The sequence below is a fragment of the Erinaceus europaeus genome, chromosome 8 (assembly GCF_950295315.1).
Source record: "Erinaceus europaeus chromosome 8, mEriEur2.1, whole genome shotgun sequence".
Classification (NCBI taxonomy): Eukaryota; Metazoa; Chordata; class Mammalia; order Eulipotyphla; family Erinaceidae; genus Erinaceus; species Erinaceus europaeus.
In genome coordinates this window covers 7,886,598-7,901,160 of record NC_080169.1, presented here as the reverse complement: position 1 = coordinate 7,901,160, position 14,563 = coordinate 7,886,598, and the positions used below count along the sequence as shown (strand labels likewise).

Below are 14,563 nucleotides of genomic sequence, written 5' to 3'. Positions count from 1 at the left end.
TGTCAGCAGCTGTAGTTTCTGTCCTTTCTGATGTAAGATATTCTCACAGGTATGAAGTGGTATCTCAATATTGTCTTTAATTGCACTTATCTGATAATCACTGACTTGGAGCGTTTTTTTCTCCTTTGTTGGCCATCTAGATCTCTTGTGTGGTAAAGATTCTCCCCATGTCCTATCCCCATTTTTTTTTTTTTTAATTTTTATTAGAGCACTGCTCAGCTTTGGCTTATGGTAGTGTTGGGGGACTGAACCTGGGACTTCAGAGCTTCAGGTATGAAAGTCTCTTTGCATAACATTATGCTATCTACCCCCCACCTGTCCTGTCCTCATTTTTAAATGAGGTCCTTTGTATTTTTGTTGCTGAGGTTTGTGTGTTCTTTATATATTGCAATTATTAGCTCTTTGTCTGATGTGTGGCGTCAAACATGTAAAGATCTTCACCCCTTCAGGATCTAACAAACTTTAGAGATGCCTTGGGACAAGCCATAGACACAGTTTCTTGACTCAAAATAAGAAAAAAAAAAAAAAAAAAAAACCCTAGGGAACGGTTGATATATAACTGATTTCTGAGGGTTTTTGGAAATCTTTTCAGTGAACTTTGAATTCTTTCAGGATGTCAGTATAGAGAGAATGGGATGTTTTCAGTATGTGTGTATGAAGGAATAGAAGCCTTCAAGTGAAAGTCAGATGAATGAATGCTCTGTGAGACTTCCTCTTCCTTCCACTTCAACAAAAATAAAGCAGTGCCAAAAAAAAAAAAAAAATCCTGGGAAAATCCTGATTTGTACATTTATTTATTTATTTTTTACCAGCTGTGCACTGCACGGCTCTGACATATGATGGTGCATGGGATTGAACTTAGGGCCTTGGAGACACAGGCTTGGAAGTCTTTTGCATAACCATGTGCTATCTCCCCTGCTCCAATTTGATTTTTTTTGATAGGATGTTTTGTGGTAAATGATGGGTAGAAGGATACTTTTTTAAAAAAATATATTTATTTCCTTTTTGTTGTAGTTATTATTATTTTTTTTTGTTACTGATGTTGTTCATTGTTGGATGGGACAGAGAGAAATGGAGAGATGAGGGGAAGACAGAGTGGGAGAGAAAGATAGACACCCGCAGACCTGCTTCACGCTTGTGAAGTGACTGTCCTGCAGGGGGGGAGCCGGGGGCTCGAACTGGGATCCTCATGCCGGTCCTTGCACTTTGCACCATGTGTGCTAACCCACTGCACTACCACCCGACTCCCTGAAGGATACTTTTTAATCAGACAGAAAATTATCCATACTATATTTTGAAGAAACCTAGCTGTGCATTAATTTATCCCTTCCGCAGATGTTTATTTTTTAATCAATATCTTTTATTTATTTATTATCAGATAGAGGAATTGAGAGGAGGGGGGAAGATAGAAAGGGAAAGAAACAAGAGAGATGTCTGCATCCCTGCTTCACTACTTGTGAAACTTTCCCCCTGCAGGACCAGGGGCTTGAACCCAGGTCCTTGCACATGATAATGTGAGTGCTTAACCAGGTGTGCCACCTCCTGGCCCCTGCACAGATTTCTTAACTGCCTGTTAAATATAAGGCAAACAGGTAATGAAAAAGACATGGTCAAGTACCTTAGATGACTGCTATAGTGCACTCATCTATGTGTAACACAATGTATACACGTACATACATCAGCCAATCTGTAGTGCACACATGAGGGAAACTGTGGTCAAAACTATATTAAGCCACAGTCCCCTTGTAACTTATGTTGTAATAGGGAAAACAAACAATAATCAAGTTAATTATTTCAGATACAGGTACGCACTACAAAGCACATTCAACTGGAGATACATGCTAGATGGTGCTCTAGATTAAGGACTGGGGATTTATGAAAGTCTCTGAGCTGAAGCTGGAGGTTAAGTAATGCTCTGGGTACCCCTACTAAACACTGGAGAAAGTAAAAGGGAGGTTAAGGCTGCAGAAAGTTTGAGAGTGCTCTACTTGAATAAAGGAAATACCAATAGTTGCACTGGTTTTTGGAAACATTATGTCTAACAAGTACAATATATTTTCCCTCACTTTGGAATATGAAACAATTTTGTTGATTGAAGGAGAAAAGAAAAAAAAACCCTACATGATGCTAAACAGCTTAACAGCAAAGATTGTAACCCAACAAAATAGCCTTTTTCATGTACAGAACACTTTTTTATGGTTCTTATTTCTGCATTATAATAAATGTGCAAAAGAAATGGCTCTCCAGCCAGATAACCTGAGGTAGAGAGCTTGACTTTAATCCTTTTTGTCACGGCCTTATGGGTAGATCTTGACCTCTTCATTCCCTATAAACATAAGAATATTCATATTACTATATTATTTTGTGAATTAAGTAAAATATGCATGAACATATTTTGAAAAATTATTTATAAATATGAAACATTATTTATTTGTTTATTCCCTTTTGTTGCCCTTGTTTTATTGTTGTAGTTATTACTGTTATTGTTGTTTGATAGGACAGAGAGAAATGGAGAGAGGAGGGGAGGACAGAGGGGGAGAGAAAGACAGACACCTGCAGACCTACTTTACTGCTTGTGAAGCAACTCCCCTGCAGGTGGGGAGCCGGGGGCTTGAACCAGGATCTTTAATCCAGTCCTTGTGCTTTGTGCCACCCACACTTTACCAGTTGCGCTACCACCCAATTCCCAATGTAGAGCATTTTGACTATTATTGAGATCAATGTTTTCAAATTTTTGTGCTCTTAACCCTTCGTGAAGTTTGTTTGTCTTGCAAAATACATTACTATTTCTTTTGTTGAGAAGGAAGTTCTTAGAAGGGGCAAATAATAGCTTACTAGAGTCACTATTCATCTTTAGTTATTTCTACTTTAGAGCTTAATTCTATTCCTACATCAATGTAATTAAGTCAGGGTCTTAACTTAGGAAGTTATGTGTTTTTTTTTTTCTTTATCATCACTTGATGATTTTTAGGAAAATATTTACATAATTTAATTCAAGCTAAGGAAAAGTGTACTAGTGTACTAGACACACGTGAAGTTAACTACTAATAACCATGTGAATACAGCATGTATTTATTTTTCCTAACTCAATATTATAGTTCAAAATATTTTAACTTAATACCAGCAGAAAAACATGCTTGATATGTAATGAGCACTTTAGCTAGCATGCAGTCGCATATTTGTGACATTATTTATCATGTCTTTGATGATTAAAACAAATAAATTAGCTGAAAATGTCCTGAGTATAGAGTCTACATTGAAGTCAGACTGATCTGCGTCAAATTATTAGGGTGGCCAATCACTTAGCCTCTAGGGTTTCCGCCTCCCCATCTCTACTACGAAATCATGATCATCTTGCCCAAGGTGCAGTAACTCCACCGCCTCTTAGACTGTGAGGACGACAGTGATTATCAGAGCAGAGGAGCAGGAGGAAGGCACTAGAAAGCTGGTGGGAAATTACTCACGCACACAACAGAGGTATGACGTTGCAACCCTGCAATTTAAACTGCTACCGAATCATTAACACTATTTCTTATATAGAAAAGAAGGATCGCCCTGTTCTGTCATGTGTACAACCCAGATCTGAGCCTCATCTCCAGTGCACTGGAGGGAGCTTCCATGGGGTGGGGGATTGTCCTCCCTCCCTTCACAAGGGTGGGAGAGACAGCTTAAGGGTTTCATAAAAAAACTCTCATACCTAAGGCTCTGAGGTACCAGGTTCAATCCCCAAGGGTACTGTAAACCAGAGCTAAGTAGTGCCCTTAGGGGGAAAAAAAAGTTTATGAATACAGTTTGTGGCTCAAAAATTGTTTAATTATTGTCCATGCTGTCTTCGGGAAACTATGATACATACAATAACAACAGCTACGTTGAAAAATTTAAAGTTATTTTTTAAATTTCCATTTACTTCTGCCATACTTCTTGAATCATGGAAAACTGAGATATTCATCTCTAATTTTTCAAAAATTAAAATATTTAAAATTTTGTTTATTTATATATTTATTTGTATTTATTATTATTATTATTATTATTATTATTATTATCATCAGAGCACTGTTCAGTTCTGGCTTATGGTGGTGCAGGAGATTGAACCTGGGACTTCGGAGCCTAAGGCATGAGAGTCTGTTTGCATAACCATTATGCTATCTACCCTCCGCCTTATATATTTATTTTTAACCAGAGCACTGTTCAGCTTTGGCTTATGGTGGTGCTAGGGACTGAACCAGAGACCTTGAAGTCTTGGGCCTCAGGCGTGAAAGTCATTTTTTTTTGTTCCCCCCCCTTCCGTTGTCCTTATTGTTTTATTGTGTTGTGGTTATTAGTATTGTTGTTACTGATGTCATCGTCATTAGATAGAACAGAGAGAAATGGAAAGAGATGGGGAAGACAGAGAGAGGGAAAGAAAGACACCTGCAGACCTGCTTCACTGCTTGTGAAGTGAGTCTCCTGCCTGGGGCTCCAACCGGGATCCTTACTCAGGTCCTTACTCAGGTCACTCAAGTGCTTAGTGCCACATGCGCTTAACCCACTGCGCTACTGTCTGACCCCCCAACTTTTGGTTTTCTATGGTGATTTTAAAACATGTATGTTCCCAATGGTTCTCCCCTCCATTTTCAAGCCACTCTCTTCCCTGAATGTTCTCTTTATATCTTCCCACGCCCATTTCAGTGATTTTTTTTTTTTCTTCTCCCATAGCTTACTCAGTCTAGAAGTGTTCTCCCACCACCGTTTCACATATATACATTATCGCTTGTGAAGCTCCTTCTTCGGGAAATCTGTTACCTGTATCATGGAAATAGCCGCTCTGAAATTTTCCCCTCAGACATGAAATGAAAGGAAAAACAGAAGGAAGAGAGGTGAAAGAAGCAATAATCTGGGGGTCTGGCAGTGGCACACCTGGTTAAGTGTGCATGTCACAATGTGCAAGAACCTGGGCTCAAGACCCCAGTCCCCACCTGCAGGGAGAAAGCTTCACGAGTGGTGAAGCAGGCCTGCAGGTATCTCTCTGTCTCTCTCCCTCTGTATCTCTTAATTCCTGTTGATTTCTGGCTATCTCTATCTATTAAATTCTTTTTTTAATTTTTATTTATTTTTATTTATTTTTATAATTTATTTCTTTATTGGGGAATTAATGTTTTACATTCAACAGTAAATACAATAGTTTGTACATGCATAACATTCCCCAGATTCCCATACTCTCATTTTTTAAAATCATTTTTTCCCTCATCAGGTCTTCTCCACTAGAGGGCAAATTTCACTCCCAGTGAAAGAATGTTACAGGTGTCTCTCTTCCTCTGTCTCTATCTTCCCCTCTCTCTTAATTTCTCTGTCCTATCAAATAATAACAAAGAAAGGAAGAGAGAAAAAAAAGGGAAAAAAAAGTGAGTTCCAGGAGTAGTTATCACCGTGATAACTCTGGTAGCAGAACAAAACCCCCAGAATGGGTGGGAGTAGATAGCACAGTGTTTATGCAAAGAGATTCTGGTGCCTGACGCTCCAGAGTCCCAGGTTCAATCCCCTGCATCCACCATAAACCAGAGCTGAGCAGTACTCTGGTAAAAAAAAAAAAAAAAAAAAGAAAAAAGAAAATCAATTTAGCTAATTGAAAGACAAATGATGACAACCTATATAACTCTTAAAATATAAATATATATACACCATAGTGTAATAAATTAGCCCTAGGGCAGAGAAGGTAGCACATGATTATGGCTATGCAGATACTGCAATGCCCGAGGCTCCAAATCCCCCCACCCCATCCACCGTAAGCTGAGCAGTGCTCTGGTAAGCGCACACACATACAACATTTAGTCCTCACTTATGTAAGATTCTATGAACACTGAACTTTTATTTTATACTACTATATTTATTTTTATTTATTTATTTATTTTTGTCACTGCTGGGGTCTCACTACTCTGGGCCAACATTTTAATTATTTTATTTTATTGCTTTTATTATTTATTTATGTATTTATTTTTACCAGTGTTATCGCTGGTGCTCAGTGCCAGCACTACGAATCCATTGTTCCCGGTGGCCATTTTTCCCTTCTTTCTTTCTGATTTTTATTTATTAGATAGAGAGAAGTTGACAGAGGGAGGGGCAATAGAGAGGGATTAAAATACAGACCCCTGCAGACCTTCACGGCGCCTGAGGCGGAGCCCCTGCAGGTGGGGAGCGGGGGCTCTAGCCTCGGTCCTTGTACCTGCTCATATGTGTGCTTAGCCCGTTGAGCCACCACCCAACTCCTGGTCCAACATTTTTTGAGAGAAAATGAGAGTCAGAGGAAGAGCAGACTGTCACAGCACTGAAGTTTCCTCCAGTGCACTGAGCGATGAGCATGAATAAGGGTCGCACAGTGGCAGAGCAGGGGCTGGGCGCAGGTGAGCTCTCTTGCTGGCCTACCACTAAACTTTTCTGTACATGGCAGACATCCTAAAATGAAAGGGCAAACTGTAACTAGTAACTATTATCATTTTCTTTTTTTTTTTTTAAATTAAAAGTGTTAGAGACTCTAAATTTTATTTTATTTATTCCCTTTTGTTGCCCTTGTTGTTTTCTTGTTGTAGTTGTTATTGTTGTTGATGTTGTCGTTGTTGGATAGGATGGAGAGAAATGGAGAGAGGAGGGGAAGACAGAGAGGGGAAGGCAGAGAGGGGAAGAGAAAGACAGACACCTGCAGACCTGCTTCACCGCCTGTGAATCGACTCCCCTGCAGGTGGGGAGCCGGGGGGGCCCCTTATACAGGTCCTTGTGCTTTGCACCACCTGCACTTAAACCGGCTGTGCTACCGCCAGACTCCAAGTTGTGGTCATTTTCAAGCCAACAACAGCAACCCAGTTTTTTTTTTATTATTCCATAAAATTTTAAATGACAGCCTATGTGTAAGAAGAAAGAAACACTGCAAGCTACAATGGCAAGGGACTGTGAAGTTGCAATTCAGAAAAAGAACACTAAAAGGGGTATGTGGGAAGCACAATAGATAATACGTGCTTTTAAGTGGTGAGAGGAGTGCTCAAAAGCAAGAATGGCAAAATCTAAAATGTATTCAAGTATTCGGGAGACACTGGGGCATGTGCATCTACTTCTGTGTAGGGTCTAAACTGTTCCAACCATTTTGAAGAGCAATTTAATTTTTAATTTAATATCTGGAAATGATTATCTAAACATATTTACTTAGATAATCCTCTAACTTCAAAGTATGCTAGAGGAAGTTCTGCATATGTGTATAAGGTGATATAAATATTTTCATGGCATCTTGCGTAATATTTTTGTAGAGTCAGGGCCTTCAGCATGTGGTTTCCCCTTCCCTGAGATTCTTTTTCAAAGAGAGAGAGAGAGACAGAGGCAGAGAGAGGCAGAGAGAGAGGGAGAGAGAGAGGGAGAATATCATAGAAATTATCATGTGGTACTGGTCTTGAATAGGGTAAGACTGCCTATCTGGTGAACTATCTCTTAAGCCTCAACTTAGCTCATTTTTGCAATGAACATTTGAAAATGAGCTAAGTAGTTACTAAAAGGTTGATGCATAAATTATGAGTATAGTTATACAGATACAGCAGTGAAGCTAAATCAAATGTAGCTGTAGCTACTAGTGAAGAATCTTCTAAGGAGAATACTGAAGTGGTCTGGGAGGTGTTGCAGTACATGGGACATTGGACTCTCAAGCACGAGGTCCCAAGTTCAATCCCTGGCAGAACATGTACCAGAGTGATGTCTGGTTCCTTCTGTCTCCACCTATCATTCTTCATGAATAAATAAAATCTTTAAAAAAAGAGAATATGGAGCAAAAAAAATAGCAAAATGATAGTTACAATGAAAAAACTATGCAAAACACTTTATCATTATGAATGTGTATGAATTCATACTTTTCTCTCCTCCTCTTCCTCCTTTAAATTCATATTTATATGTAAAGATATAAAGAACTACAAGAATGTAATGGGAATGATAAACATCAGTATCGGCCTAGTTTTACCCTTAGAGAATGGCTGGTGAGTGATATTCAAGGACACACAGGAGATGCTGACCATGTACATATTGTTACACAGCATATTTAAACTAAGTGACGGTCAGACATTTTACTCACTACATTTATATGATCTGGGAATGTTTTATAAAAATTTACAAAAGAAGCGCAGTATTGCCCAGCTGATAAACTGAAAAATAAACACTCAAGGGGTTAAGATAGAAGTGAGATGTGTCAGGAGGCAGGTGCTAAGTTTGAGTTATGTGAACCACCCAGGTTCCAGCGCTGGCCCCACTGCACTGAAGGAAGTTTTGGTGCTGTGGTCTATTTCCTTCTTTGTCTAACTCTCTCTCTCTCTTTTTTTTCAAAGTACATTTGGGAGTCGGGCGATAGTGCAGTGGGTTAAGCGCAGGTGTCGCAAAGTGCAAGGACCTGCATGAGGATCCTGGTTCGAGCCCCGGCTCCCCTCCCTTCACAGGCAGTGAAGCAGGTCTGCAGGTGTCTTTCTCTCCCCCGCTGTCTTCCCCTCCATTCTCCCTTTCTCTCTGTCCTATCCAACAACAATAAAAAAGGACAACAACAAAAAATAAGTACATTTGGCTCTCATAATAATTCTAGCACACAATAGGTGTTTAACAAGCTATTATCGTGTTTCCTGTCACTCTCACCATTATTATTACCAAAGTACAGATTAAAGTTGTATGAGATTTGTGGGGGGAAAAGCTAAATGTTTTGAGTAGCTGTGCTGTGCTGTGCTACACGCTTTCTTTTCTTTTCTTTTCTTTTTCCCCCTCCAGGGCAGTACGAATCCACTGCTCCTGGCAGCCATTGCTTCCATTTTATTGGATAGGACAGAAACTGAGAGGGGAACGGGAGACAGAGAGTGAGAGACAGAGACACACCTGCAGACTTTTGCTTCTTATGAAGCGTCCTCACTGCAGGTGGGCACGTATCCTTGTGCTTCTTACTACCTGTGCTTAGCCGGGTGTGCCCCTCACCTCCACCGGTTTTATTTATTTATTTTTAAATAATTTATTTCTTTACTGGGGAATTAATGTTTTACATTCAACAGTAAATACAATAGTTTGTACATGCATAACATTCCCCAGATTCCCATTTAACAATACAACCCCCACTACGTCATTCATCATCTTTCATGGACCTGTATTCTCCCCACCCCAGAGTCTTTTACTTTGGTGCAATATGCCAATTCCATTTATTTAATCTAGTCTTTTTTTTTTTTTTGCCTCCAGGGTTATCGCTGGGGCTCGGTGCCAGCACTACGAATCTACTTCTCCTGGAGGCCATTTTCCCCATTTTGTTGCCCTTGTTGTGGTTGTTATTGTTGGATAGGACAGAGAGAAACTGAGAGAGGAGGGGAAGATAGAGAGAAATGGAGAGACGAGGGGGAAGACAGAGAGGGGGAGAAAGATAGACACCTGCAGACCTGCTTCAAGGCTTCTGAAGTGGACCTCCCCCAACCCCACCTGCAGGTGGGGAGCCGGGGTCTCAAACCAGGATCCGTAAGCAGGGCCTTGTGCTTTGCGCCACGTGTGCTTAACCCGCTGCGCCACCGCCCCGCCCCGCCCCGCCCCCTAATTTAGTCTTGACTAGAATTTAGTTATAAAGAATCAGGCCCTGAGATGCCAGAGAGGAAGAGCACAAAGTATACATAAATTTCTAATGACTCATTTTCTGCTAACTGCTCCACTGGAGCTCCGTGACTCACTTTCTAATGTTTAAAATACAATCGCCTTTTTTGAGAATTTCTCCTGCCCACATATTTTTTTACTCTTATGAAGCTCATTTTGAGTTAAATGTTAACACTTCAGTTCAGCAGACAGGGTGTTTTTGGCTCTCTTGATTGTCACTGGATCCTCTTAACAACTATGAGGAAACCAACAGCTTTGATTATTTAAACTAAAGTCCAGTGAATTTACATCAGAAATTAAACTTGGTAATCGTGAACTTCATGAGGTCCTGTTAAGTAATCTATAACTAAATGGGCTTTTTGAAATTATTATTATACTTTCAAAGAAGGCCATAAATCTCCAAAAGGTTAAAAGCAGTGAGTAAAATGATTTTTCTAGAGTGTTAAGGTATAAGGTTATAGGGTCCTGGTGGGGTTAAGACCCCCATGCAACTTCTCCCAGTCAGAATTCTTTTCACTTACAAATGGTAGTATCAATATTAGAATTAGAGATATTATTCGTGAAGTAATTTTTTTTCTATTTTTTTTACCAAAAGTACTGCCTTATGGTGGTGCTGGGGAGTGAACCTGAGACTTTGGAGCCTAAGGCATGAGAGTCTCTTTGCATAACCATTAGGCTATCTATTCCCACCCGGTGAAATAATTTTTTGTAATGTTTTCTGAATGCTAGGATGGAGAAATTATTAAGTATGCTGGAATACTTACTTGCCAAGAAGGGCTACTCCCCAAAAAGAAATAGTTTTGACTTGCTCAGCCAATGGGCACTCTCCATGGTGTTATTTTTCAAATGAACAAGTCAAGCGCTGTTTTCACAACATGCCCTAGCATGGACTTGTTAAATAAGAATCTGGTGTAGCAATTTGGCAGTGCATTTTCTAATTAAAGTAAATTATAAAAAACAGCCACGTAACACTGCTTGATCTCCAGGTGAAGCGGTCCCTGCGCTGGACATGGTGGTTTGCTTTCTTCTGAACAAATGACTTTATGATCTCAGGATCTCTCTTTTTTTTTTTTTCTTAGCTCTAAGAGTTAAAACTGATGACTTCTCAGAATCCTTGTAGCTCTCTGACATCGCATGTCGTAGGAGTGAGATTTAAAACAGTTAGTATGGACAGGAGTTTGGTATATAGACTTGACAACCTAGATCAAACTTATGTTCCCAGTAAGGAAGGTCTCCAGCGCCCAGTGGCCAATAATGCCAGTGGAGAAAAAAATAAAATAAAATAAAGGAGGCCAGCCCCTTAGGAGAAGCAAAGCAGTAGTAGCTTTGCCCTAAGAAACTGAGGCAGATGAGAAAGAGAAGGCGCAGGGGCCGGAGGTGATGGTGCACCTGGCTGAGTGCACGTTACAATGCACAAGGGACCCGGGTTCGAGCACCCTGGTCCCGCCTGCAGGGGGAAAAGCTTTGCCAGAGTGGTGAAGCAGGCCTGCAGGTGTGTCTCCCCATCTCTCTCTTTTTAAAATTATCTTTATTGACTGATTGGATAGAGACAGCCAAAAATCCAAAGAGAAAGTAGGAAGGCGGGAAGGCCCGCCCATGCTCTGCGTTTGCAAAGGGATCAGTTTAAACAGAGTGGGGAGTTGCAGAGCGACCAGGGTGGGTGCTCCGGGCGCGCTAGAGGCCGTTCAAGCCCAGAGAGCACCACACCCCACGTCTCCCTCCCCGGCTCGGCCCCGGGCGGGCGCTCAGGGCGGCGGCCGGGACCCTCCCGGAATCCAGGCAGATCACGTGACCAGAGGCGGGCGGGGCGAGCGTCGCCCCGCCCCTCTCCTCCCCACCCGGCGCGCATGCGCGAGGCTCCGGGCGCTGAAATTCAAATTTGAACGGGCAGCAGGAGGCCGCCTCGGACTCGCCGAGAGCGAGGGGGGCATCGGGCCGAGAGGTGGCGAAGAGTGTCCCCCACCCCGAGTGCCGACTCCCGGTCTGGTGTCCGCCGAGACTTACTTTTGTTTTTTTGAATTTGAACCAGAGTCTCCGTCGTCTCGCAATCGACACGCGAATCCGGGGGCCATGGACCCGTTTACGGAGGTGAGACGACTTGCGGGCGCAGCCGGCCATCCCCCGCTGTGGACGGGCGCCCCCAACTCCCTGTTCCCACGGTGTCAGCCGCGGCTGGGGAAGGGGGCGGCCGCGGGGCGCGAGCGCGCGTGCGCAGTGCGCGGGGCCGGGGTCAGGGGCCAGGGCCGGGGGTCGGGGGCCGGGGGTCGGGGCCGGGGTCAGGGGTCGGGGTCGGGCTGGGCCGCCGGGGGGCTGCGCGCGCAGCTTCTGCACCTGCAGCCTCCGCGCTTCTCGCCCGACCCCAGCCCTGCGCCACCCGTGCGAGTCGGAGCTGGAAATCAAAGGCAGGAGCAGCCAAAGCTTAGTGTCCAAGAGTGGCGGCCCCGGGGGGAGGATCTAGCCTTCAAGCAGGGGGTCCTGAGTTCAATCCCCAGCAGCAGCACATAGACCAGATCGAGGTTTGGTGTTCGTCATCTTTCTCATTCATACATAAAATGAAATCCTTTAAAAAAAAAAATAAAAGGAAAGAAAAGAAAGGGTTCGTGGCATGCCCTTAAAAATAAAGAAAGGGTTCGTGGCATCTCCCCTCCGCAGTGGATCCCTGACCCCTGGCCTGGCCTGCTGGGAGGTTGGGTGGAGCTGGGCGCCCGAGTGACTCAGGGCTCAGCCTGCAAGCGCGGTGCAATGTGGCGACTTGGCTCTCGGAGGAGTGTTTGCAAGGACATAGCTGACCCGCCGACTCAGAGTCAGGGCTGGGACCATTCCCTAAGCTCCTGCGGACTGTCTCGCTCAGCTAAGTAGCAGGACTTGGAAACAACAGTGCTAGAGAGAGAACACAGCGCACCTAAAGCATTCATTAGTCCACGATTAAAAAAAAAAAAAACAACAACCAAGAATCAGACGTCAATCCTTTTCATGTGCTTCTAGAACACAATATTCCCGTGATGCCTCACTTTTTTAAAAAAAATTATTGGGGAATTAATGTTTTACAATCAACAGTAAATACAATAGTTGGTACATGCGTAACATTTCCCAGTTTTCCATATAACAATACAACCCCCACTTTTTTTTTTGTAAATAGGATATTGTTTATTTACCTAGTTGGGCATATATATATATATATATATATATATATATATATAGGCTGTTGACTTCTTGTTGAGAGTACACTCTGGGGTTTCCTGTTACCACATGTCCACTCCATTTTCTTCAATGAGACTTCCTCTTTCTTTTGGTTACTGTACAAGTTTAAGACTTGTTTTTATTTTATTTTTTAACCAGAGCACTGCTCAGCTCTGGTTTATGATGGTGTGGAGGATTGAACCTGGGATCTCGGAGCCTCAGGCATGAGAGTGTCTTTCATAACCATTATGCTATCTACCTCCCCTTGGCTTATATATTTTTATTTATTTATTTATTTTTTTTTCCCAGAGCCCTGTTCAGCTCTGGCAGATAGTGGTGCTGGGGATTGAACCGGGGACTTTGGAGCCTCCGACTTGAGAGTCTCTTTGCATAACTATTATGCTATCTCCCCTCTGCCCTACCCTTGACTTATTTTTGTTTTTAGTTGTTGCAAAGTAGTCCTGAAAAATGTCTACACTAGATTAAATTTAAGAATGGTCAACATTTTCTTTTTCTTTCTTCGAGATTGAGTTGTAATTCCATGTTAGGAGAAGGTTCTGAAAGTTATAGCAACTAAAATGTACTTGTATTCATGCACAACAGTATTTTGGTTTCATATTATCACTCATCTTGGAGAAAACACATCAGTTTGTTCACTTTAAAGACTGAAAAAGAGAAGCCTAGTACAGATTTTTATGATAGCTTTAAAGAACAGGGCTGGTCACACATCATATGTATTTCTCTTACATTAAAGTTAGGAGATATTTTATTTTGTTGCTAAGACTAGGATTCTTTAGAATATCAGCTCTGTGTTCTGAATATTCTTAAGTACCTGCAGGAACGAATCATTTGAAAGTTTACAAAAATTCCTTTACTTAACAAACCCTGAAGTTAGATACAAATCTCATCTGAAAGAAACTTTTCTAGGAAAGAAACCTTTCATTTTAGAGCTCACTCAAAGTATGGTTTGTACCATGGGAGAAGTTAGATCAGTTGCATTTGAAATAAGCGACTCAACATCGTTTCCTTACTTGGTAATGAGTGAACTCCATTTGAATTGACTCCAACCATAAGGTGCTTGCTTAATGATAGCATTCATAACATTTTTCCACAGTGAAACGAGCTAGAACAGTTTCTTGTCTGCAGAGGACTGAAAGTCAATGTGGCTTTCTCAACCAGAGTTCCTCATTAGAAGTAAAACACAAACTTTTGAGAGACGGTTTTTTTGAAAGTGATTGATTCATAATGATGCCATCCAGTAAGCACAGGAGAGCTGTTACTTCAGTATAAATTACAGAGCACTAGGGCTTAATTTTCCAAACAAGGTTGTTATGCATGTTTTTTCCTTCTGCTGTGCCACTGGTGACTTGTGGACAAAAGCTGCAGTCCTTGCTTGGGATGTGGGTTTGAATCCTGCCGGGCCCGGCCACCTCTTATCTATGTAAGACTGTCATAGGTTAACTTCCTCCTTTTCCCAGCATTTTCTCCTGCCAGCTCTAAATTTAATCTCTCTTCTACAAATGGGAAATCACCTTTCACAGTGCTCCTCTCACTTCCATGTACCTGTTGAATCTGTTTTCTGCAAGAATGTGAGCTTCATCTGGCTGTAGCTCTGTTCTTTTCTTTTAAGAGAGGTTTTGCCAACATCAAGAATAAGCAGTGCATTCTGTTGAATAACAGCAATAGAAGCGAGTCCCATCTAGAAGAAATCATTATCATGGTTCCTATTATATCACACAGAGAGCCACAGAAATACTGACACCTGTAGTGC

General features: G+C 41.9%; 1 protein-coding gene across 4 annotated transcripts in view; it reads left to right on the top strand.

Annotated features, from left to right (window-relative positions):
• The first annotated feature begins 11,467 nt into the window (after window positions 1–11,467).
• Window positions 11,468–14,563, top strand: part of ANLN (anillin, actin binding protein) — a 57,915-nt gene continuing 54,819 nt past the window's right edge. For 3 of the 4 annotated variants that reach the window (XM_060195869.1, XM_060195868.1, XM_060195866.1), the window contains exon 1: window positions 11,468–11,700. In XM_060195869.1, the coding sequence (XP_060051852.1) occupies window positions 11,683–11,700 (18 nt within the window). In that variant the 5' untranslated portion in view covers window positions 11,468–11,682. The remainder of the gene's footprint in view (window positions 11,701–14,563) is intronic. The other variant, XM_060195867.1, reaches the window with a different exon arrangement.